Source organism: Peromyscus californicus, unplaced genomic scaffold (assembly GCF_007827085.1).
Source record: "Peromyscus californicus insignis strain IS unplaced genomic scaffold, ASM782708v3 Scaffold_11__1_contigs__length_118956290, whole genome shotgun sequence".
Lineage (NCBI taxonomy): Eukaryota > Metazoa > Chordata > Mammalia > Rodentia > Cricetidae > Peromyscus > Peromyscus californicus.
The window spans coordinates 38,590,044-38,614,857 of NW_026294402.1; the positions used below are offsets into that span (position 1 = coordinate 38,590,044).

Here is a 24,814-nt window from a genome sequence, read left to right on the forward strand (position 1 = left end):
AATACATACACTTAATTGTCCCCACATCTCACATCTGTTAAATAAGAGAAGTTTTTTTATTTCTTAAATTTTAACATGGAATAAAAGCCAAATTTTTATTTTATGTGCACATATACATAGGTGTGCATGTCTCTGCATATCATGTGTTCATGCAGGTGCTTGTAGAAGCCAGAAGAGGATACTAGATTCCCTGGAGCTAAAGTTAGATGATTATAAACCACCTAGCCTAGGTACAGTAATCCAAACTCAGGTTGTCGAAGAAAGTACTCCTAACCACTGAGTCATCCCTCCACCCCCAATTAAAAATTTCTTTTGATACATGTATGTGTGGGTATGTATACCTATGTGCAGATGCCTGATGAACCCAAAGGGGCTGGGTACAGGTGGTTAGGAGCCACCTCATGTGGGTGCTAGAAACCAAACTCAGGTACTCTGGAGTATGTTCTCTTAATTGCTGAACCATCTGTCTTCCAAGTGCTGGGACTACACATCTATGCCTAACTAAGGGAATCCCCCATTCCAGCACACCCACACGCACACGCGCACACACACACACACACACACACACACATGCTCCTGTATCTGGTATGCCCAAATCTCGGGGACCACCAAAAGACTACCATGGAGACCGAATCCTTAATGTAAAAGCAAAGAGCCTTTTTTCAAGCTCCAGGGCTTGGTCTGTCTGTCCCACACAGCAGTGAGAGCAGAGAGCCCTGAGCCCAGGCAGGTTAGGGCTTTTATCATAGCAGAAGTTGGGGTGAAGGGATTTCCAGGGTCCAGGACCCTGATTGGCTGACATTTGTCTAGGGGTGTCTGTAAAACAAAGATAGGTGTGTGCTAGACTGGACTATCTAATGGTTGGAATTTTGGGGATGATAGGTACTTCCCCATCCCTGGTTGGATTCCTGGGTGGTGTCAGCTTATGCCTTTTCCTGGATCTGGGTGTGGCCTGCCAATAAGCCTGTCACAGAATCGATGTCTGTGCTCCTAAGCCTGTTATGGCAGCTGTGTGGTTAAGCTGTTCTGAGGCCCCTCCACGGCTGGGTGGGAATTCTCTCTCTCTTCCTTTTTCTTGTTTTTTTTCTTGTTTTTTTTTTTTTTGAGACAGTTTTTCTCTGTGTAACAGTTCTGGCTGTTCTGGAACTCGCTCTGTAGACCAGGCTAGTCTCAAACTCACAGAGATCCACCTGTCTCTGCCTCCCAAGTGCTGGGATTAAAGGCATGTACTACTACTACACAGCAGGGTGAGGATTCTTTTTTTTTTAATAAATTTTTTTAAAGATTTATTTATTATGTATATAGTGTTCTATCTGCATATATCCCTGCAGGCCAGAAGAGAGCACCAGGTCTCATTACAGATGGTTGTGAGCCACCATGTGGTTGCTGGGAATTGAACTCAGGACCTTTGGAAAAGCAGTCAGTGCTCTTAACCTCTGAGCCATCTTTCCAGCCCAGGGTGAGGATTCTTAATTAAAAAAAAAAAAAAAAATTAAGCCCAGGGCTGATAGCACACGCCTTTAATTCCAGCACTCCGGAGGCAGAGGCAGGAGGATCTCAGTGAGTTTGAGGTCAGCCTGGTCTACAAAGTGAGTTCCAGGACAGCCAGGACTGTTACACAGAGAAACCCTGTCTCTGGGGAGAAAAAAAGGAACAAAAAACCCCTCATACTGAACAGTGAGTTCTGGGTTTCCAAAGAGGATTTACTTTGCATTTATTTAACCTGCCTTTGTCCACCAGTTGAACGAACACACAGTGTATCATTTTTCTTAAACTGATATACATTCACTGTACTTTTTTTTTTTTTTTTCTTAACAGGGTCTTGCCAAAGTATTCATTCTCAATCTTGAACTCATTCTGTAGGTCAGGTAGGCCTTGAATTTGTGAACTTCCTGTCTCATCCTTCTGAGTAGTTGAGACTGCAGTTGGTCCAGGTCAGGCTTAACTTTCCTGCTCTCTCATGCAAATCATCTGTGGAGCCCCTAAAGGGTCTGAGGTTGGCAGCTGACAGTGAACAGTTGCCCAAGGCCACTATTAGTCTGCTGGATCCAAGTCAGGTTACAGGCATGTCAGTAACCCTAGATACTTAGAGGCAGAGGCAGGAGGATCACCCAGAGTTCCAGGCTCGCCTGGGCTATAACCGTGTCTCCACAAAGTCGTGGCTCAAGGATTAGAATGTGCGATTGGGGATGGCTCAGATGGTAAAGAGTTTGAGCAGACCTACATTCCATCCCTAGCTCCCATATGAAAAAGAAATAGCCAGGTGTGCTGCCTACCCTAATCAATGAGAGACTGGTCTCAAAGGAAGTTACAGTATCCTGGAGGAGGATGACACCCGTGACTGCCCTCTGGCCTCTGCACCTATGCTCGCAAACTCCCGCCACGCATATGCATACATGACCAATAGAAAGATTTTAAAAGAACCCAAAGTTTAGTCAGGATTGTGTCTTTTAAGTGCTAGGGCTATATTGTTTTGTCTCTATTCCCATTAGCTTGACCACGATGTAAAATTACCAATTGTGCTGTAGATTGCTTTTATTTCTTAGAGAAAATACCAAGCCCCTGCAAGCAGGGATTATTTTAGTTTTCTGAATGTGCACGGTAACTGGAGGCACGCTATAGAAACTGGTCGGTGGAACGTAAGGGGACATGTGGTGCTCAGCCTATAAGCGTCGCTGTCCTTACGCAGGGAGCTGCGTAACAGGCAGGATGACGCCTTCAATCCCAGGGCGACAGCCGTCAGCCGCAAGGCTAAGCCGAGCCCCGCCCACCTCTGTGCGTGCGCACCAGCCTTCCTCAAGCCCCGCCCCCGTCCTAGTGGGGTTACCGCCTCCGTCCAGGTAGGGGTGGCATGCGAGGGAGGGGCGCCAGTGAGGGCGGGACCGGAGGGCAATCCTGGGGCCTTTGGGGCTCCCCTGACTTCCGACTGCGGAGGAGGCTGTCCCTGTAACTGCCCTTCCGGCATGGCGACAGTTCCACAGGCCAGGGACAGCGGTCGTGCAGACGCCGCGCCCTCGTGGCTGCAGCGCTCTGTTACCGCCGCTCGCCTGCTCCTGTCTCTGGGACCCGCAGTTCCCAGCCTGGAGTCGGGTGTCCCGGGTGGCATGAGGACACTGGGTGCAGAGCAGGTGCTGATCAGCGCCGCCTGCCCATCCTGACAGGCCAACCCTGGACCGCCAAAGCGAGGGGCCTCCCGAGGCTACGTGCGGCTCCCTCGCGCCCACTCCTGCTCCAGCGGTCTCTCCGCCGAGCGGAAAGCCGCGGTGACATGCTGCGGTGCTCACACTCCCGCGGGACCGAAGCCTGACTGATGTCGCAGGGTAATAGGGACCCAGAGGCAGTTCCGAGGGCTCTTACCCAGACTTGAACCCTTAGCTCGCCTTCTATATATCACAGTGAACTGAGGGGTTTGCCCCCCGCTAAAATTCTGCAACTACTGCATCCAGCTTAGCTTCCTCTTATCCACTGTTGTGCTTTGCACATTTCAGTGACCGAGGCGAGCCGCAGTGGGAAAATGAAATGGGAAATTCCAGAAATAAACCATTAATAGACGTAAAGAATCTTTTATTATGGTGCATTGCTATACTTGTTTTATTAATTTCTTACCAGGCCTAATTTATATATTTAAGTTTTATCATTGTGTATATAAGGGAAGTGTACATATTGTTCACTATGACCACCACGAGGGGGGTCATAGAATGTTTCCCACGATAAAGGGGATACCTATTAGCAAAGTTATAGCCCATTGTGTGCTAAGCATTGGGGGCAGTCAGCTCTAGAAGGCTCAGAAGTGGGGTTTTTAGGGTACTGATTGAAAGAGACTGGGCGTAAAACCATTCTAGCGCCTTTCATGATGCCTGGCAACCTGGAACCTTCATTGAACCTGAGTGAATGAGAAAGTTCATTGACTAAGGGAGTAGGGCTGTACTGGGCTCAGCTCTGCTCATCCTACCCCTGCCTCCCCTGGGCTCAGGCAGACAAAAGTAATTAGGCTGAACCTTTAATCACAGCTGATTTCACAGGCAAGAAGACATGGGAGAGGAGGGAAAGGCAGAAGTTGTGGGGACAGGCACGCCTCCCTCGGGGACCCCTCTCCTCCCCCAGTTTGGCTTTCAGTAATCCACTGTTTTCTGGTCTCTCTCAGGACACTGGGTTCCCTAGTTGCTGCCCCAGGCTTAATGATTGTCCAGAAGGCAGCTATAAAGAGCCTGGGTGGAGGAGGGAGCAGAAAAACACAGCTCAGCAGATCTGGGCACCAAGAGAGCTAGCGGCAAGCAGGAGCAGTCAAGAGGCTGTGCTCAGAAGCACCGTGACCTGGCCTGCTGGGCCCGCTTCTTCTACCATGGCGGCCCAAGGCTATGGCTATTATCGCGCTGTCATCTTCGCAGCCATGTTTGGGGGCTACAGCCTGTACTACTTTAACCGCAAAACCTTCTCCTTCGTCATGCCATCCTTGGTGGTAGAGATTGCTCTGGACAAGGATGATTTGGGTAAGCCTTGGGAGGGGAGGGGAGTGAGTGGGCCGTGGGATACGCTGTTTGGAGTGTGGCATGTACAAGCATGAAGTGTACATGTAGAGTCAGTCAAGCGTGTACCAAGTACAGAGGCTGAGCTCCATGTGCATGGGTGTGGGTGAAGGACTGAGGCTAGCTGGTTATCTGGTGTGTATGCCTGCGACCCACATGTACGGGGGAGGCACATTTAGGGGGGCTCTGTGGGTGCATGCTATACCTGCAGGTTAGTGAGCACTGGGAAGGCAGCACCCACGATTTGATGTGGCCTGCCATGCATGCTACCTCCAGGAGGTATAAGATCTTTCGCTCTAGAGCCCTTCCCTCCACCTTCAGACATGGCGGGGCAACAGAACTTCTTGGGGCCTTCAGGTGGCATTCAGGGTGAGGTGGGAAATGCAAATTCCCGGGAGGAAAACATCACCCTTCTAGTTCAGACAGCTGCAGAAGATAGAATTATCCAAGAGGCTGAGAAGTCCCAAGTCAGCCTGGGCCTATGATACATGGCTCAGCGGGCAGGAAAGTGTCAAATCTGCAGCACGGGTCCTGCCGTAGCTCTGGGAAGGAACCCCTTTCACCCTGCCAAGCACCTGTCCCCACCTGACCCCTTGCCTTCCTCCACCCCTCCTGTACCTCTGCCCCGTCCCTAACCGCTCAGGTGGCCTGTTCCCTGCTCCCCTTTGCTGCAGGGCTCATCACCAGCAGCCAGTCGGCAGCCTATGCCATCAGCAAGTTTGTGAGTGGGGTACTGTCTGATCAGATGAGCGCTCGCTGGCTCTTCTCCTCTGGGCTGCTCCTGGTCGGTCTGGTCAACGTAGTCTTCTCTTGGAGCTCCACAGTACCAGTCTTTGCTGCTCTCTGGTTTCTTAATGGCCTGGCACAGGGGCTGGGCTGGCCCCCCTGTGGGAAGATCCTGAGGAAGGTGAGTGCATCCCACAAGCCTGTCTGGAGCGGCAGAGGGGACCTAATGAGAACTTGGGAACACCCTTTTCTTACACACCCCTCTCACCCCAACCCATAGCAGGTTTCTTAGGAGGTCTCTGCCAGCTCCTGCCGCTTGTCAGGATATTTTAGGAGCCTGAGAGTGGTGGGATCGGGTGGCAGATGGGGGAACTGGCTCTGCCAAGGAGAAGCGCTCTATCCCTCATCCCCGTAATTGGAGTCTCTAGGTCTGCGCACTTGAGCTATTCTCTCAGTGTGGACTGTAAGCCAGGTACCTATTCTGCCCCCTTCTGTCACAGTGGTTTGAGCCATCCCAGTTTGGCACTTGGTGGGCTGTGTTGTCAACCAGCATGAACCTGGCTGGAGGTTTGGGACCTATCTTGGCCACGATTCTTGCCCAGAGCTACAGCTGGCGCAGCACCCTGGCCCTGTCTGGGGCACTGTGCGTGGCTGTCTCCTTCCTCTGCCTGCTGCTCATCCACAATGAACCTGCTGATGTTGGACTCCGAAATCTGGACCCTACCCCCTCCAAGGGCAAAAAGGGTGAGCCTCTGCCAAGCTGACCCCTAAGGCACCCTCATTCACCCTTTACTTGGCGCAATTTTGTTATGATTAGCTTAAGCCTTGCACTGTGCTTGTCAAAGGACGTAGGCGAAGGAATGGCAATGGAGGGTGGGGAAGTAAAACTCTACCCTTAAGTCAAAGCCAGCACATCCTGGGCCTTCTCTGGCAGCACAGACCTCTCTATTCTGGATGACCCATTACGTTTAAGTGTTTTGGATGCCTTCTTCTCTCCGTACTAGTCCTCAGTTTCTCTATCATTTGCTGAGGCCTTTGCAGCAGGGTAGAGAGGGGTTTGAAGGGTTACCCGTCACGTCAGTCCTGGTGGCTCCCAGACTAGCCATGCAGCTGGTTAAAATGGTGGTGGTGGTAGGGGCAGGCCAACAGGAGCAGAGCCTAAATCCTATTTGGCCTCTTCCTACCTCCAGGTTCATCCAAGGAGGACAGCACCCTACAGGACCTGCTGCTGTCCCCCTATCTCTGGGTGCTCTCCACTGGCTACCTTGTAGTCTTTGGAGTAAAGACCTGTTGTACAGACTGGGGCCAGTTCTTCCTTATCCAGGAGAGAGGCCAGTCCGCCCTTGTGGGTAAGATGAGGACAGGGAAGGGGGTGAAGAACAGGGGCCAATGCAGATGGGATACCCAGGCTCTGCCTTCGTTTATCCACCGACTCCTTCCCTGAGGCTGGGCACCCTTGGAGGTGCGACTCTGTATCTTGGGACAACCTCAGTAGGGAAACATCTTCTCATTTTCTTGCCTTCCGTCTCCCCACAATTCTCCATGCAGGTAGTTCCTACATGAGTGCCCTGGAGGTTGGAGGCCTCGTGGGCAGCATTGCAGCTGGCTATCTGTCAGACCGGGCCATGGCAAAGGTGAGTCAGCAGGAGAGAGGCCCTTTGCGTCTCCCTTGCATGGCTGGACTACCTAACGGAGGGATGGGAGTCCTGGCGTGTGGGCTGGTTGGCACAGAAGTTGTGTGAGACAGGAATGACCCCAGGCTTCTCTTATCTGCTTGAGATGTGGAGATAAGACGGGTGGGTAAAGTTTTAACTGATGGCAAAGACAACTAGAACCTCTCAGTCGGCTTCTCCTCTGCCCCAAGAAAACTAGGGGTGCAGTGGACTAGGCGCAGCTCCCTAGCACGTGTCCCATGCCTGCCCCAAGGTGGAGGAAGGGATGTTGTGGAATTTGGCCTCAGATCACCAAGCAGCTCCCAGGGCCTCCCAGGGCTGTCTGGGGCCAAGAACTGTGACAGATTGCCAAAGACCTGTCAGCAATAGCCCTGCTGTGTCAGAGTCCAGGGGTGGGGGTGTTTTGCCTTGCTTGGAGGGCCTGATATGGCTGGCACTGTATCCGTAGGCAGGGCTGTCTATGTATGGGAACCCTCGTCATGGCCTGTTGCTGTTCATGATGGCTGGCATGGCAGCATCCATGTTCCTCTTCCGGGTAACAGTGACCAGTGACTCACCCAAGGTAAATAGAAAGAACCTGGCAAGCTGCAGGTACAAGGAGGGAAAGCAGGACTCTCTCCCCTGGCCAGCTCCTCCTCCCCGTGCAGTTTGTTTATACTTTCTCTCCGGCACTGTGTCCCCCTCCACTCTGGGCCTGCTTTTCTTCTCTTTCCTCTGCTCTCTAGGACGCTGCTTTCTGGACTGCTGCTCTCCATCCTCTGGCTGAGCTCACGGGCTTTACGGAGCACGAGGTGCCTTAAAGATCTCTGGTTTTCCTCCTGGTCTGTCTCACTTTTGTCTCACCCCTGTCTTGCCCCTAACCAGCCCAGCTTGTACAAATTCTGAAACAGCCAACATCCGACTCAGGAGGGATGACTCTTACCTCCCCTGCCCCTGTCCACCTAGGCCCTTGGGGCTGGCTCACTACCATCTGTATCACCAGCTGTATTGGGAGTGGGGTGAGGATGGCTGCTGACTATAGCTTGACTAAGGGCTAGGCACTCTTTTCTCCTTAGGCAATTGTGGGCGCTAATTCTCAATGCTACCTCTCCCTGCCCTTGCAGATCTGGATCCTGGTGTTGGGAGCTGTGTTTGGTTTCTCTTCTTACGGTCCCATTGCCTTGTTTGGAGTCATAGCCAATGAGAGTGCACCTCCCAACTTGTGTGGCACCTCTCATGCCATTGTGGGACTCATGGCAAATGGTAAGTGGTACTTCCTGGAATAGCTGCCTCCTGGCACTGCCTTGCTCAGGCTTGCTAGAGACAGAACTGCCTACCTGTTTTAGCCTTACATGTGGCTCAGGTTCTTCTCTCCCCAACAGTGGGCGGATTTCTGGCTGGGTTACCCTTCAGCACCATCGCCAAGCACTATAGCTGGAGCACAGCCTTCTGGGTGGCAGAAGTGATTTGTATAGCCAGCACAGTTGTCTTCTTCTTGCTTCGAAATATCCGCACCAAGATGGGCCGAGTACCCAAGAAGGCAGAGTAAAGAGAGTATTCACGATGGAACATCCCCAACCTCAGCCTCCTTGGCAGGGCATAGAAAGGGAGAAGCTGCACTGGTTGGCATAGAACCTTTCTGTGTCTACACTGTCTCCTTGACCTCCCTGGTGCTGCAAGTTATCAGTGGCTAATAAGATCGCAACTCCCCACCCTATGCTCTATTTAAATGATGTTTTGTTTTTAGACTCCACCAGCTTCTCTTTCTACCTTTAGCAGACAGACAACTCCTGCATTCAGGGTGTCTCCTCTGTCCTTCCTTTCCTAGGTTCTGTCCTGTCCCCATCTCCTAGTGAGATGAACCTGTCTCTGCAGCCGCAGAACATTAATGCCTGTGCTTTCTGTTGTACCCCAAGGCTTCTTGGCAGGGGGCAAAGTTATTGACAATACCTCAGTCCCCAAGGGAAAAAAGGAAGCCACCATCCTCACCAATACCCTGGGACAGAATGGAGGAATATAGCAGGCAAGCCGACTTGTTACAGATTAATAAAACTAGATTTGATACTAAACAGTCAGTGGCTTATCCTTTCTTTTTTCTTTTTTTTTTTTGGTTTTTCGAGACAGGGTTTCTCTGTGTAGCTTTGTACCTTTCCTGGATCTCGCTCTGTAGACCAGGCTGGCCTCGAACTCACAAAGATCCGCCTGCCTCTGCCTCCCAAGTGCTGGGATTAAAGGCATGTGCCACCACCACCGCTTGGCTGGCTTATCCTTTCAAAGGGAGACATAAGCAATACACAGCTTTCCTCGAGAAAGTTTTATTTATTGATTGATTGATTTTTATTTAAGATTTATCTATTATGTACAGTGTTCTGCCTGTATGTATGTCTGCAGGCCAGAAGAGGGTGCCAGCTCTCATTATAGACGTTGTGAGCCACCATGTGGTTGCTTGGAATTGAACTCAGCACCTTTGGAAGAGCAGTCAGCGCTCTTAACCTCTGAGCCATCCCCCAGGAAAGTATTCTTATCAGTAACTGCTCTTTCCACCCCCAAAGGGAAAGATTTTTCTCTGAAGTGAGACAGGAGAAGTATAAATGTTGAGTACAAGCTCAACATTCAGCTGAACACTACACTTTTGGGTTACAGGCAGGTTAAATGACTTGATGGAGGGAGGTCAGAAAGCATGGATCCAAACTCAGGCCATCAGTAACTGGCTTGAAGGCTTTGAAGCACAAGTATTTGGTAATTTGCTAAATTCTGTCTGTAATAGGATGCGCATCCTAGGGTAGAGTGCATACTGAGATAAAACTTAGTTTGATTCTAAGTGCTATTAAGTGCTCCATCCTCCACCACCACCACACATGAGGCTCCCAGGAAACCAGCAATTCTGGGACTGCATCGAGGACAGGCTCAAGAGTCAAACTATGATGTTAGCTAGTGAACATCAATTTGTTCTGTTTTCTACTAACAGACGGTACCTCACCTTTGCAGACCACCCTTACCATTTCTGCCTTCCCCTCCCATGCCTTTCTCCCAAACCACGAGTTAGGACAGCAAACACTAGAACAAAGGAATGTTTATTATAGCATTGCTAAGCCAGCTTCCTCCATAAATAAATCTGTACAGAGTAGGACTGTGATATATACAGAAGAGCAGAGAACATGGCATTCTAGCCCAGGATCCGTCCCCATCTCCAGGCTCAGTGTTCTCCCATTTTCAAGTATACTAACAAGGCATACTGCAATGGGATCCTCATTGGAGTGGAAACAGCAAAGCCCTCTGCAGCATGTCTCAGGGGGTTCATTCCAGGTTCAGCCTATGACCCAGGTCCAAAAGTGCCAGCCTTCTCTGCCACCTCTAGAGCTAGCTTCAGGTTCTGGTCAAACAGCTCACATCTAGGCCAGACCCAGAAGACAAAAAATTGTGAGGTCTGAGTCTCCTGCCACAAAGGGTAGAGGGAGAATCAGCAGAAACTATTTGAAGGACATGAAGCACCAGGAAGCCCTGTGTTCTCAAGATAAACAGAGCTGGTGACTGTTGTCCTTACCTAACGTGACTTGGGAGACAAGGTTCTGACAGAATGGGGGGATGGGGAAACCTACCTGATAGGCATTTCCAAGGAGTAGAATGGATTCTTGAGGGCAAAGTCTGAGTAAATCTCATAAATTTTTCGAAGAAGAGAATCTATTCCAGCTTGCCTAGGATCTGCCAGGACCACAAACTTGATCCCTGGAGAAAGGCCAGGAATGGTTGGTTACCCAAGGACAGAGAACGCAGCAGATACGGACCGTCCTGTGTTTCTGCAGCCCTTTCAGTTTTGTGAAGTACTACCATAAGCCCACCTTTACTCTGTCCCTACTGCCCCATCAAGCAGCTAACAGAGCAGGCTAGACATGAAGTGACTTCACTGTCACCAGGTGACTGAATGACTGAACTTGGGGTCTAAATGCCGTTTGTAGTCTTGGAATCCCTCAGCAGAAACAGGACAAGCAGAAGACAAAACTTGGGCAGTTCAGTTATTGGCATCAAGGAGTGAAGAGATGATAAGCAGGATCCAAAGGCCATGTCTATTTGGCTTTCAAATTTTATTTGGAACAACGCATTCCAAAATGTGTGAAATCTAACATTAATGTGGATTTTATCTAAACCCAAGATAACCAGGGTTGAGCACACTGGGTGACATAAACAAAATCAGCCTCTGATTAAATATTGGCTTTGGATTCGCAAAACAAATGGATGTATTTGTACAACTGTCCCTGGAAAACCTGACACCCTCCCTGTCCTTATTTACCAAAGCTTTCTCCAGTCGATCCCTTGGTCCAATCTGTCCCATCTATCCCTATGACCTCTGTAGGCACATACCTGTCAGTGTCTGGAAGCAGTGCAGTTTGAATGTGTCTGTCTCCAGCATCTCAATGCCTGAACTCCCCTGTTCCGGAGACAGCTGGGAACCAATGGCAAAGAGCCTGTATGCAGGAGAGGTAAAGTTGGGAATATACCAGATGATGTAAGGAAAAAGTGCTCCTCAAACTTTTCCACTCAAATACCTAATCTGAGGAGTTCACTTTACAGCCTGGGACAGTCAGGAGAAATACTGTGTACTACCTAGCAGCAGTGTCAAAATTTCTTTCACATTCATGAGCCTTCTGAATACACTGTACACTCCCCTAAGATTAATTTTTTAAATTTTATTTCTGATCTCACGTCTGGTCGCTCAGTTACCTGAAGACAGTGAAGTCACTTCATCTCTAGCCTCCCCTATAGGCCGCTTTATGTAGCAATAAGGACAAAATAAAGATGGGCTTATGGTGGTGAGTGTTTTGGTCTGTAGGTATGTGTGTGTACCACGTGTGTGCCTGGTACCCAGAGAGGCCAGAAAAAGGCATCAAATCCTTTGGAACTGGAGTTACAGTTGTGAGCCACCATGTGGATGCTGGTTCTCTGGGAGAGCAGCAAGCACTGGGTCATCTCTCCAGCCCCAATCTGAAACATTTTACACAAAAAACGTTAGCGAAAGCCACCATGTTAGGGAATACGTGCATACCTTCTTAGTCCATGGCCATGGCTATGTCAACACACCTCGCACCACAGGAAGTCTTTTAATGTCTATTTAACTCAATTACCTAGCCGGGCAGTGGTGGTGCACGCCTTTATTCCACACACTTGGGTGGCAGAGACAGGCGGATTTCTGTGAGTTGGAGGCCAGCCTGGTCTACAGAGCAAGTTCTAGGGCTAGCCAGGGCTACACAGGAAAACTTGTCCCGAAAAAAAAAAAAATTCAATTACCTTATGTTAAAGAAACTAGAGCTAACAGGAGAGAAGCTGAGTTAGGCAAGATTAAACTACTTCAAACCTAGATAGAGTCTATCAGTTATCTCCCCACGACACCCGAACTCGGCCACTTAAGAGGTACAAAATGATTGTCAGTACACAGAAAACACTTTGGCCATCCTAGAGGTAGTTGCTGGGGAGTAAAAGTTTAAGGGGGGCGGGGGAGAGCGGACTTACGAGTGGAACATGGATGCCAGCATAAGCTTCTCGTTAGAGGTAAGGCGGGGCCGGCCGAACCGAATGGACACCGGGTAATTTGCAGAGTTACCTAGATACTCCAGCACTTCTTTCCCGTCGGCCGTGTACTTGCCATTCACATCCATGCCATTGATGGCCAGCACTGCGTGGCCCACTACAGAAGAGAGGCTGAGGATCAGACACGCTCCGGTCCACTGGCCGCTCCCCCTTTTACTCCGCGATTCCCAATCCTGCACCTTCCCACCAGCCCCACTTCCGCAGAGCCGGCCCCGCCCTCGAGCCCAGCCCACCCCGGATGCCATCGCGCTGGCCGAAAGCCACCAGCACTCGCTCGTCGTGCAGTTTCAGCAACAGGTCCAGAGGGTAGCTGAAAGTTTTCTCGGCCTCAGCCCGTGGCGAGTAGCTGTCCCACTGGTAAATCAGGCCGCCGGCTTTGTTAACCACGTACACACTAAAAATCGCCATCGCTGCGCTGCCCCGCTAAAGGCGCTGTAACGCGGCCTCTTCCGGACGTTCCAGCCCCGGAACTGACGTCATAGCCCCGCCTCTGCTCCGCCGCCCCCCTCCCCAACCCCGAAGCGCACGCGCAGACCAAGCCCACATAATTCGAAGAAACGAATTTCTGGGAACTGGTCTACTGTGTTCCTCAGAGCCAGAGAAGAGCCTGAGTGGCTGTCGGGTGGCCGGCAGCGGGGTCCAGCCATTCACAGCCAGCGCCTAGGGGGCGTGACTTGCAGGCTGGAAGCCACTCCTCCCATTCCGTCTCTCGCAGGCGGGCGAGGCGGAGTTTAAGCGTGGCCCCCACCTCTTGCCCCGGAAGTACTTTCTCGAGGCGGAGGTTTCTGGGACTGTTGGCGAGCCGCGCTTCCTTTTTTTCCGACATCTTAGGGAGGCTGCAGTGGTCGTCGCCACTCTCCGCGCTTCATCATGGTGAGGCTCGCGAGTGTTGAGCAGCAGGGTTCAGAGGGCCGAGCGGTGCTGGGGGGCGGTGAAGGGGACGCTACCGGGAGCGGTTGGTGATGTGCGGGGCTGCGTCTCGGGCTGCCGCGGGCACTGCCTCCATGTGCTCCGGCGCCGCCGCCGCCATGGGTGGGAGAAATACACCAATCGGGGAGACGGGGGCCACCCTATGACCTGCCTGCACTCCGCTTTCGCCCCCTAGCCGCCCAAGGATGACAAGAAGAAGAAAGATGCCGGAAAATCGGCCAAAAAAGACAAAGACCCAGTGAATAAGTCTGGTGGCAAGGCCAAAAAGAAGGTAGGGGGTAGCCATTTGTAATAAAGGAGGATTCTGGGGGACCTTTCGTGACCCTGTGCTGTGATTTTTTTTTTTTCCTTCAGATCGTTGACTTTGTTCCTATCTTGTTATTTCAAGAATGCGGTTGTATATATTCCTTCAAAACAGTGCTTCTCGACTTTCCGAATGCAGCGACCCTTTAATACAATTCCTCATGTTGTGATGACCCCCCAACCATAAAATTAATTCGTTGCTACCTCACAATTGAGGGGTTTTGTTTTTGGATTTTCGATACAGGGTCACTGTGTAACAGCCCTGGCTGTCCTGGTTTTGCTCTGTAGACCAGGCTGGCGTGGAACTCCGATCCTTATGCCTCTGCCTCCCGAGAGCTGGGATTAGAGACGTGGGCCACCTCCGCCCGGCGTAATTTTGCTACCGTTAAGAATAATAATGTAGAGAAACCCTGTCTCGAAAAATGCTCCCCCTCTTAAAAAAAAAAAACCATAATGTAAATATGTGCTATGCAAACCCCAAGTTGAGAACCGCTGCTTTAAACGGGGAAATGAGTATAAAGTCTTTGTTTCAAACTACAGTATTCTAACAGGTGCTGTCGAATTTTCTTGTTGCCAGGGTGTGTTACTTAGTTTGAAGTCTTTAACTTACCTGAGATGATAACGAGGGGTTTCTCAGACTTGTGTTATTTGGGAAAGGATAGTTCTGCCAGAATTCCTGACTAGTGGTCTTTTCTTCTTCTAACGAGCAGAAGTGGTCCAAAGGCAAAGTTCGGGACAAGCTCAACAATCTGGTCCTGTTTGACAAAGCTACATACGACAAACTCTGTAAGGAGGTTCCCAACTACAAGCTCATCACTCCAGCTGTGGTCTCCGAGAGACTGAAGATTCGCGGTTCTTTGGCCCGGGCAGCCCTTCAGGAGCTACTTAGTAAAGGTAAGTGATAATGGCCTATGTTCTGTGGAGTGGGTTTTCTTGTTGGTAGCATTACCAGGAAAGCTTTTTAAACATACATATTTTTTGAGATAGTTTCTCTGTGTTGGCTCTCCTGGAATGCCTTTGTAAATCAGGCTGGCCTCAAACTCACAGCCTGCCTCTGTCCCCAGTGCTGTAATTAAAGGCTTGCACCACCATGCCCTGCTGCTGCTGGGTTATTGATAGAGTTTTTTTCTGCAGCTTTGGAACCTATCCTGGAACTTGATCTGTAGACCAGGCTGGCCTCAAACTCACAGAGATCTGCCTGCCTCTGCCTCCCCGAGGGCTGGGATTAATGGCATGTGCCACCACCGCCCGCCTCTATTGACAGGGTCTTAGCTGTCAAGGTTGGCCTTGAATTCCTGACCTTTTCTGCTTCTCAGGTATTGGGATTAAAGGCAAGCACCAATATGCTGTTAGGGATAACATGTCACTGTGTAGCCCAGGGAAGTTACCCCCTACCTCATGTTTTGGTTATAGTAACTTTTATTAAATACACCGACTGAAGTGGTGGGGCTGGGTGTTGTGTAGTTTTAGTTAAATCACAAATATAAAGTGAACTGTGGTCCATGTACCATGGAGGTAGTAGCCCATTACATTCATACTCAGGGTCTGGAAGATTACATTGGTATAGAAGTACATGTCCTAGAGAGCCTCATGCAGTGACTTAATCCCAACACTTCTTTGGCAGAGACAGGAGAATCAGCCAGGAGCTCTCAGCCAGCTAGCCTAGTTTACTGCTGTGCGGTAGCAGGAGAGCTCCTGCTTCAACAGGGTGGAAGGAGAAAACTGATTCCTGATAGTTGACTTCCCACACACTGGTATTTTGCTTGCACTGAGACACACTAAGTTCATAGTAAATCCTAAAAGCAGTTCACACTTGTGATCCCAGCACATTGAAGGGTCAAAGGATCCCAATTCCCAGGCCAGCTTGGGCCGCAGAGAGAGACCCTCTTTCAAATACCACCCTAAGAACTTAGGGTCCAATTGCTAAGTAATTCTCTTTGGGAAAGGATCTGCTATAAAAATCATGGCCTTGGGGCTGGAGAGATGGCTCAAAACCCTGTTAAAGCAGTTCCAGGTGGCCTCAGATATCGGGCACACACTTGCACATACATCCATGCAGGCAAACCTTCAAACACAAAATTTAAAAACCTTACCCTTTCTCCCTAGGACTTATCAAGCTGGTTTCAAAGCACAGAGCCCAAGTAATTTACACCAGAAACACAAAGGGTGGAGATGCCCCAGCTGCTGGCGAAGATGCTTGAACAGGTGAGACCCCGAGGTCTCTCAGTGTTCAAATACTGTGTACTCCCCCTTTGTGATACCCTGATTTTGACTTTCTCCTCTCTCTTGTTTTCAGGTTCAATCAGCTGTACATTTGGAAAAATAAAACTTTATTAAATCAAATGAATGGGTGTTTCTGTTTTCAAAGAAAGGCAACTGGAGAGGATTGGTTTTAGGAATAATAGTTGGAATGGTTTTGTTGGCCATGAGATTGAAAGAGAATTGGGCTGGGCACCTTCAGCTTTTTCCTTTACGTGACTGCTTGTTTCTTGTTGCGGCTTCTGTTTTGAATTGATGCCTAAAAAGAAATAAAGACTCAGCAAGATTAATAGAAAATACTAGGAGGTGGCTGATTAGAGTCTGGACACATACCTGGACTGCCAGCGTCGTCCATTATTCCAGACTCTGCCAAAAGAGGGCAGCCAGCCTGCACTGGTGGTGGAGCTGTGGTCAAAATTGGCCCCAACTCGCTCTGGGGGGAGTTTCTTCAGTTTCTGTTTTTCCTCTGCAAAGGGGAAATGTGTTGACCTGGATGATCTCTGCTCAGTAGGTGTGTCTGTTGACACACAACTGCACTGTAGCCAGCTTAGGAAATGGCATGGAATAGGAAGGTAGTGTGCTTACTTTCTTTAAGAAATTCTTCATAGGAAGGGCCTATTGGTAGGTTCCCAGAGCTGTGTTCCTCCTCTTGAATCATCCACGGAGGCACAGCACCTAGAATAAGCAAAGCCCTTTACTATGGAGCATGTTCCAGCCAGGAGTGCTCAAAAATAAAAACCTGGGTTTCTGGAGTCAGAGGCCCAGGAGTAATTGAAACCATAGTCTCTGGTGCCTTCCCCGCCCCCCCCCCCCCTTTTTTTTTTATGTGTATCGGTATTTTCCTGTGGTTATGTCTGTACCATGTGCATGCCTGGTGCTTGCAGAGATCCCAAGAGGGATTAGATTCCCTGGAACTGGGGTTCTGGGTGGTTGTGAGCTGCTATGTGAAGTACTGGCTATTGAACCTAGGTCCTAAATTCTGCCTTGAGAGGAGTGGCTAGCCTGGTCTATAGGGCAGGTTCCAGGACAGCCCTGGCATTACGATCCTGTTTAAAGAGAGACAAGCCAGTGGTGGTGGCACATTCTTTCAGAAGGACCTCTTAAGAGTGAAAGGGGCTGGGCGGGTGGTGGCTCACGCCTTTAATCCCAGCACTCGGGAGGCAGAGCCAGGCGGATCTCTGTGAGTTCGAGGCCAGCCTGGGCTACCAAGTGAGTTCCAGGAGAGGCGCAAAGCTACACAGAAACCCTGTCTCGAAAAACCAAAAAAAAAAAAAAAAAGAGTGAAAGGGTATTTGTAAGTGTATGCTGAACTTTCAAGGTTAGTGTTACTACACTCTTTGAAGGATTACAGAAGTTCCACCTCACAACAGCTAAGTACTCAGTGCAGTTAATATTTTAGTCACTTAATGTAGCAGTAGCTCATTTCCATTTGGCTAATAGACAATAGTTTTGGCTGACTTTTTATTCCTTTTGGAGCTGGTTTCACTATATAATTCAAGTTGACTTCAAAATCAAGACCTTGCTGCCTCAGCTTCCAAAGTGCTGGAGTTACAGGTTTCTTTATTGCTGTTAGTTTGGCTGTGGTGTCAAACACCTTTAATTCCAGCACTGAGGAGGCAGCAGGCAGATCTCTGAGCTCCAGGACAGGCTCCAAAGCTACCCAGAGAAAACAAAAGCCACTGAAATAAGCTTGGTTTCAGCTAGTGTGGCTAGTCAGTGAGCGCTTAAGACAGTGCTAGGGTCATGCCTGGCTTTTGTATAGGTGCTGGGGATTGGAGGCTGGGTCCTCAGGCTTGCACAGCAATACGTTTATTGAGCCATTTCCTTAGCTCTTGCAAGTTTTGATCTATTCTGGATACAAATTCTTGGCTGTCCTGGAACTCTAGACCAGGCTGGCCTCGAACTCTAAGGTCTGTCAGCCTCTGCATCCCGAGTGCTGGGATTAAAGGTGTGGGCCACCACCGCCCTGGCAAAATAGGCTTTGTGGTTTTTTTTTTTTTAAGGCTTTATATAAAAAGCAAATAGCAAACAGGTCATACAGGGCCTATGTCTAATTCCAGCACTTGAGAAGTTGTGGCAGGAGCTCGGGGCCAGCATGAGCTAAGGATTAACCTGTATCCAAACAGCTGGGCTTGGTGAAGCACACCTTCAATCCCAGCACTCAGGAGGCAGAGTCACACAGATCTCTGGAGTTCCAGGCCATCCCCAGTCATGGCTGCAAATTGAAACCCTGTCTCAACAACAAAAAACCCCAAAATTATCTTGCAGACATAGAAATAGTGCTCAGAAACTTACCTGAGTGAATATTACCAACTCCAGGTGTATCCTGTGGTGAAAATAAGATACGAGATAAGAAAACTGTGAGGTACAGTACTCAAAGCTAGAGACGGCAAACTTTATGGAAGGGAACGCAACTTCTGGCAAGCTACTTCAGTGACTCCAGTCACTGGAAACAGTCCCAAGGTGGGACTGAGGTAGACAGGAGGTAAAATTGGTCAATCAAGTCACACAGCAATATGGGAAATAGAAGGGGGTGCTAGGATTCAACAGCAGGGTGGTAGGACATAATTTCAGATGCCTGCAGGGGTACCCAAGTGTGGGCACCCTATATTAAGAGTATGTTGTGCCGGGCGGTGGTGGCGCACGCCTTTAATCCCAGCACTCGGGAGGCAGAGCCAGGTGGATCTCTGAGTTCGAGGCCAGCCTGGGCTACCAAGTGAGTTCCAGGAAAGGCGCAAAGCTACACAGAGAAACCCTGTCTCGAAAAACCAAAAAAAAAAAAAAAAAAAAAAAAAAAAGAGTATGTTGTAAGGCTGTTATGAAAAGATCACCCTGAAAGGTTGCAATGGAGTCTAGGAACACTACCACAGAAGGGTATAGTGAGGAAAACCAAGAGGAGCTGCAGATGGCTAGAAGAGGTAGAAAAGCCAAAACGGCTGAGGGGTCAGTGACCGCTTCCGGTTTGCTTGCCCATTGCACCTGTACCTGATGGCCAATGAATGTCAGGTGCTGTCCTGTCTCCATCCAGTCAAGCTCTGGAACACGTTGCAGGTCCAAGTGTGATACCTGCTGTGAGCTGGAGGCTGCATGGCTGAAAGACAGGGGAGCCAGGCTGGCAGATGAGGTCCTTGAGAAGGGAGGACGGCAAAGGTCAGAGCTGTTGCCGTTTTTCAGCATCCAACTCAAGAGGTTCCCTGACAACTTACCCGTTGGTGGCATTCCAGCCTCCAGGTGCCGAAGAGCCCTCTTCTGGATCTGGCTCTGCCTGAGGCTGAGTTTGATTCAGGAAAAATAAATGTGTCTAAGGTGCTTAAGAGCCTGCCTGGGCCATGCCCCCACACTCCAGACCCCAGTATCTTATGGAGGATATTGCCCATTTTGCCAACTCCCAGCCCTGCCCACATTTCCACTGAGGTGCCCTGCCCCAGTGGACAGGGAAGGGAATTGAGGCGTATGGACTTGTGACCCATTCTCTGAGAAGAGCTGACAGTCGAAATGCTGGACCGGGGGAAGCCAGGCATCAGTGGATTTGGATACTGCTCTGGGTCCTCGGAGGGAAACCAACCTCTAAGACAGATCGGACCACTTCCTGCCGACTCTGTTCGACCTCACGGATCTGAGCCGCCATCTGTGGAAGAAAGAATGCTTAAGGTGGTTCAGGATGACAGGGAGAGGCTCTTTTTAGAGGCCTTTCTTCCTGCCTCTTACCTCTTTAATCACCTCGTCCTCTTTTTCTTCGTAAGAATCCAAGCCCTTCACCATGGATTTCTTAAACCTAAAAATAAAAGAATTATAAAAATACTGGAGGCCGGGCGGCAGTGACACACGCCTTTAATCCCAGCACTTGGGAAGCAGAGGCAGGCAGATCTCTGTGAGTTCGAAGTCAGCCTGGTCTACAAAGTGAATTTCAAGATAGCCAGGGCTATTACACAGAGAAACCCTGTCTCAGGGGAAAAAAAAAACTGGAAAGAAATAAGTTAGCCTAGAACTCCAGCCCCATTAGTTGTAAAGTATAGTACAGTAGAGTTTTTTTAATTCTGAGGGAAAAAAATTGAGACAGTCTGATTGTATGGCTTAAACTAGCACAGAACTCCCACCTCAGCCATTTATGTGATGAGATTACAGAGAGGGACCACCATGCTCAGTTTACACAACTGGTAAAATGAGCACCCGTACCTCTCACCTGGATACGCTGGTAACACCGCCATGCCAGCTGAGCACCTGCACCTCTCACCAGGGTACGCTGGTAACACCACCATGCCAGCTGAGCACCTGCACCTCTCACCTGGGTACGCTGGTAACACTGCTATGCTCCAGGATTCACCCTTCATTAATTTTCTTTTTAAAGACTTTTAGTTTATTTTTATTTATTTAATTATTTTGGTTGTTCAAGACAAGGTTTCTCTGTGTAGCCCTGCCTGTCCTGGAACTCTGTAGACCAGGCTGGTCTTGAACTCAGGGATCTGCCTGCCTCTGCCTCCCGAGTATTGGGATTAAAGGCGTGCACCACCACTGCCCCACAGATTTTTTATTTTTATGAGTATGTGTGTTTTGCCTGCATACATATCTGTACACCACATGCATGTCTAGTTTCCTTGGAGACCAAAAGAGAGTGTTGGATCCCTTGGAGCTGGAGTTCTAGGTGGTTGCGAGTTTCACAACTAGTGGGTGCTGAAAACTGAGCTCAAGTCTTCTGCAAGATCGGCAAGTTCTCTTCACCGCTGAGCCATCCTCTCCAGGCCCTGCAGTTGTCCCGCAGTGGATTCAGGTTAACAGTTTCTGACAGGAATATTACACTGCTCACCTTCATTGTTTATCAGAAGGCACATGAACTGCCAGCACTTAGCCTGTTACCAATACCACTCTTGACCACTTAGCCTTTTTACCTAAAGAGTTCATAGGATACTTTCCTAGTTAAATCCCTCCACTTTTTACATGCCACAGTGAAAACTCTGGTCCTCAACAACGTCATATTTGTATTTGTCTTATACTACAACACTTAAAAAGTGAGGAGAGACGCCTCAGTGGTTAAGAGTGGCCGCTCTTCTACAGAACTCAGGTTTGATCCCCAGCACCCACAGAGTGGCTCACTGAGACTCTAACTCCAGTTCCAGGGGAGCTAATGCCCGCTTCCAGCTTGGGAGGGCATCAGGCACACAAATGGTAAACAGACACACATGCTAGTAAGCCAGCACACATAACTGTTGTAAAAAGCACATGCTGTCTACCAGTAGGCTCCTTCAGTTCTCAGCATCCATGCTGGGCAGCTGGCAACCACCTGTAACTCCAGATCTAGGGGGATTTGACCCTCTGACCTCCTTGTGCGGTAGCACACACATGCACAAACCCAACAGACACAGACACACATATATACACAAACACAATATAATAATCCTTTTTTTGTGTGTGTGGTTTTTCAAGACAGGACAGGGTTTCTCTGTGTAGCTTTGGAGCCTGTCCTGAAACTCTGTAAACCAGGCTAGCCTCAAACTCACATAGATCTGCCTGCCTCTGCCTCCCAAGTTCGGGATTAAAGGGGTGTGCCACCACTGCCTGATTTTTTTTGTTTTTTGGTTTTTTTTTGAGATAGGCTTTCTCTGTGTAGCCATGGCTGTCCTGGAACTCACTCTGTAGACCAGGCTGGCCTCAAACTTGGAGATCCGAATGCCTCTGCCTCCTGAGTGCTGGGATTAAAGGTTTGTGCTACCACTGCACAGACTTTTTTTTTTTAATAAATCTAAAAAAAAAAAAAAAAAAAAAAAAGTACCACTATTGGCTTGGAGAGATGGCTCTTGGAAGTTAAGAGCACATACCATTCTTACATACAGCACAAGTTCAGTTTCTAACACACATGTGGGACTGCTCACAACTGCCTATAACTCCAGCTCCAGAAAATCATCTCTCTGGCCTCCAAGGACACCTGCATTCACACACCATCTCTCTCCTCCCCAACATTATTAAAAATAAGGGCTGGAGAGATGGCTCAGAGGTTAAGAGCACTTGATGTTCTTGGGGAGGATCTGGTTTTGGTTTTTCCGTACCCACATGGTGGCTCACAACTGTGTAACTCCAGTTCTAGGGCATCTGACATTGTCTTCTGGCCTCTGTAGGCACTGCATGTTCATAGCATACATACATACATACAATACAGCCAAATACCCCTACACATAAAATAAAAGTCTTAACTAGTACCACCATTGAGAAAGTGGAGACAAGAAGATCTTGAGTTTGAGGCCAGCATGGATTATATAGTGAAATCCTGTCTCAAAACAAGCAAGGCTAGGCAATCCTCCTTCTTTTTTGTTTTTTTTTTTTTTTTTTTTTTTTTTTGGTTTTTCGAGACAGGGTTTCTCTGTGTAGCTTTGCGCCTTTCCTGGAACTCACTTGGTAGTCCAGGCTGGCCTCGAACTCACAGAGATCTGCCTGGCTCTGCCTCCCGAGTGCTGGGATTAAAGGCGTGCGCCACCACCGCCCGGCCTGTCTTAGCCTTCTTGGTGGGGGATTATAGGTGTGCACCTATAATCTGCATTTGGATGCTCTTTTACACCTTGTTGTTTTTTTTTTTTCTTTTACTTAGAAGAGTAAATCAAATGTGGTGGCACACGCCTTTAGTCCTAGCACTTGGGTGGCAGAGGCAGGCAGATCTCTGTGAGTTCAAAGCCAGCCTGATCTACATAGTGAATTCTAGGACTACATAAAGAAACCTTGTCTCTGGGGCTGGAGAGATGGCTCAGTGGTTAAGAGCACTGGCTGCTCTTTCAAAGGACCTGGGTTCAATTGCCAGCACCCACATGGCAGTTCACAATTGCCTGTAACAATTCCAGGGGATCTGACACCTTCACACCAATGCACATAAAGTAAGTTTAAATAAATTATTAAAAAAAAAAAGAAAAGAAATCCTGTCTCCTGAAAGAAAAAGAATTCATCATTACCCTCAATAGTAAGTGTCTATATATCTTCATTCACTAATCAAAGATCCTATCCAGGAGCTGGAGAGAAAGCTCAGAGGTTAAAAGCACTAGCTGCTCTTCAGAGACCCAGGTTTAAAGTGCCACATGCAGCTCACAAACATCTGTGACTCCAGTTCCAGAGGATCATATGCCCTTTTCTGACCTCTGAGGCCAGCAATCCTCTTGTTTCAGCCTTCCAAACAGCAGGGACTCTAGGCCTAAGGCACCATACCCAGTCATCACATCTTTATGTGTGTGCACGTTCAATATAGAACTTATCAGGAGGCATATTAATACAAATGAAAACAGATAATAATGAAATTCTTACTGGACTTCCCAATACATTTCCTTATTTTGGGTGTGTTGAGACACGTAGCTTGGGCTGTCCTGGAACTTGAGATCCTCCTGATTCAGCTGGGTACTGGAGCTATGAGTCTGCACCAACATACTTGACTCTGAACTTCCCAAATTTGTTCTTGTTTTGAGATAAGGTCTCATTCTGTCCCAGGCTGGCTTTGAACTCTCAAGAATCCACTCTCAGCCTAGTCCTGGATACAGATGTGAACCATTACACTCCCTTGGAACTTTACAATTTGAAGAAGCTTTTGTGCCTGACAAAGATCTGGAGAATTCACTTTGCTACTTCATCTCTTTTAACAGGTGACTTACCGTGCATAATCCTGGGGGGAGATCAGAAACTTCTCTTTCATCTGGGCATTGGCCTTGTTCTCCCACCAGAATTTGTTGGTGGCTTTCTTATGCTCCGGGCTGAGAATGAAGAGGAACAGTATAATCTTAGCTAGACAGTAAGACAGTACTGGGTATCAGAGCATGAGGTGAGTAACACAGACCAGCATCTGGGTTGCTTCCTTGGACAAGGCAGAGAGAAGAATATTATTTATTATTAACCTCTTCAAGATCTCAATCTCAGGATTCCTTTCCTTCAATAAAGTGTGAGGTGGTGGGAGGAGGGCAAGTTGGCTTTTCTAACAAGACGGCGGTAATGAATGCTAAGATCCCCCTACGTTCCAAGGTTGACAAGGTAATTCAATCCATCCACCCCAATTAAATCACAAAAGCGACCTTCCTCTCCTCAGTTCTAACTTTCCACCCCACACGTGGGTACATCTCTGCGTGTGGGGGGGGGGGGCGGGGGGAGGCGGGTGTTCCCCAGCTGTCACCTGGCCAGATGTTCCAGCAGACCCCCGTGCAGCACTGTCAGGTTTCCGTGGCTCAGGTGTTTTCGCACTTCGCAGCCACAGCACGGACACCAGCAGCACCGATCATGCTCGGGGACATAGCGCTCTACCTGGGCGGCACGGACGGCCTTGCGGGCAGCTTCCACCTGCAGGGCAAAAGCCAGCTAGGACCCGGAAACTACAGCCCGAGGGCCCTGGCTACCCCGCTCGCATCCCCGGCCTCCCCCAGCCTCGCGTCGGCACCTGCGGTAAAAGCCGCTCCAGGGCCTCCTTCAACTGCCGCTGGTGCTTGCGGCTGTAGACGTGTCCGCGACCACAGAAGAAAGTTTGGCGACACAGAGGACATCGCTGCGGTGGCGCCATAGACCCAGGACCCGCGATCACCTCCACCACCAGCCGGTTTGTCGCCACCCACTGACCCCTGACGCACCCGGGGCGGGACGGGGCGGGGCGAACCCGGGAGCTCTCGGGCCCCTCTAGAGGCCGTAGGCGCTACTGCAATCAGTTCTGCGGCTGCGCAGACTATTCACGCCCTCGCCCCTCCCACGCGCCCGCAGAAAACCCGGCGGAATCGGTAGCATCCCAGAGGTTCTGCGGCGTGTGAAAGGACTCCGTGAGGGTACAGGAGACAGGGTCCACGTCAGTCAGGACCTCAGACTACACACTCTCTAGGCGTTGACAAAGAC

The 24,814-nt window shown here is 49.4% G+C and overlaps 4 protein-coding genes across 8 annotated transcripts; 2 read left to right on the plus strand and 2 right to left on the minus strand.

Annotated features, from left to right (window-relative positions):
- The first annotated feature begins 2,717 nt into the window (after window positions 1-2,717).
- Window positions 2,718-8,973, plus strand: Slc37a4 (solute carrier family 37 member 4). Of its 4 annotated transcripts, XM_052758042.1 has the most exons (11): window positions 2,730-2,840; window positions 3,162-3,320; window positions 4,145-4,490; window positions 5,201-5,433; window positions 5,753-5,996; window positions 6,443-6,601; window positions 6,801-6,886; window positions 7,374-7,487; window positions 7,651-7,716; window positions 8,029-8,167; window positions 8,287-8,973. In XM_052758042.1, the coding sequence occupies exons 3-11, from the start codon at window positions 4,343-4,345 to the stop codon at window positions 8,451-8,453; spliced, it is 1,356 nt and encodes a 451-aa protein (XP_052614002.1). In that variant the 5' UTR covers window positions 2,730-2,840; window positions 3,162-3,320; window positions 4,145-4,342; the 3' UTR covers window positions 8,454-8,973. The 4 variants fall into 4 exon arrangements, with proteins under 4 accessions (XP_052614010.1, XP_052614002.1, XP_052614020.1 ...); XM_052758050.1 differs by lacking the exon at window positions 3,162-3,320 and having other exon boundaries at window positions 2,718-2,840; XM_052758060.1 differs by lacking the exons at window positions 2,730-2,840; window positions 7,374-7,487 and having other exon boundaries at window positions 2,901-3,320.
- Window positions 8,974-9,962: 989 nt separating this feature from the next.
- Trappc4 (trafficking protein particle complex subunit 4) lies at window positions 9,963-12,961 on the minus strand. Its single transcript, XM_052758092.1, has 5 exons — window positions 12,721-12,961; window positions 12,410-12,584; window positions 11,264-11,367; window positions 10,504-10,630; window positions 9,963-10,296 (listed from the first exon to the last, which is right to left on the minus strand). Exons 1-5 carry the CDS (start codon window positions 12,893-12,895, stop codon window positions 10,218-10,220), a joined length of 660 nt encoding a protein of 219 aa, XP_052614052.1. The 5' UTR covers window positions 12,896-12,961; the 3' UTR covers window positions 9,963-10,217.
- A 264-nt stretch (window positions 12,962-13,225) lies between these two features.
- On the plus strand, window positions 13,226-16,067 carry Rps25 (ribosomal protein S25). The gene is made up of 5 exons (XM_052758103.1): window positions 13,226-13,360; window positions 13,593-13,688; window positions 14,431-14,614; window positions 15,827-15,925; window positions 16,017-16,067. Exons 1-4 carry the CDS (start codon window positions 13,358-13,360, stop codon window positions 15,919-15,921), a joined length of 378 nt encoding a protein of 125 aa, XP_052614063.1. The 5' UTR covers window positions 13,226-13,357; the 3' UTR covers window positions 15,922-15,925; window positions 16,017-16,067.
- Window positions 16,030-24,548, minus strand: Cenatac (centrosomal AT-AC splicing factor). Of its 2 annotated transcripts, none has more exons than XM_052758078.1 (11): window positions 24,372-24,548; window positions 24,111-24,274; window positions 23,599-23,697; window positions 19,688-19,754; window positions 19,545-19,607; window positions 19,186-19,250; window positions 18,965-19,070; window positions 18,275-18,305; window positions 16,565-16,654; window positions 16,313-16,445; window positions 16,030-16,238 (listed from the first exon to the last, which is right to left on the minus strand). In XM_052758078.1, exons 1-11 carry the CDS (start codon window positions 24,489-24,491, stop codon window positions 16,178-16,180), a joined length of 999 nt encoding a protein of 332 aa, XP_052614038.1. In that variant the 5' UTR covers window positions 24,492-24,548; the 3' UTR covers window positions 16,030-16,177. The 2 variants fall into 2 exon arrangements, with proteins under 2 accessions (XP_052614038.1, XP_052614030.1); XM_052758070.1 differs by having other exon boundaries at window positions 18,965-19,106.
- Between the last annotated feature and the right edge of the window lie 266 nt (window positions 24,549-24,814).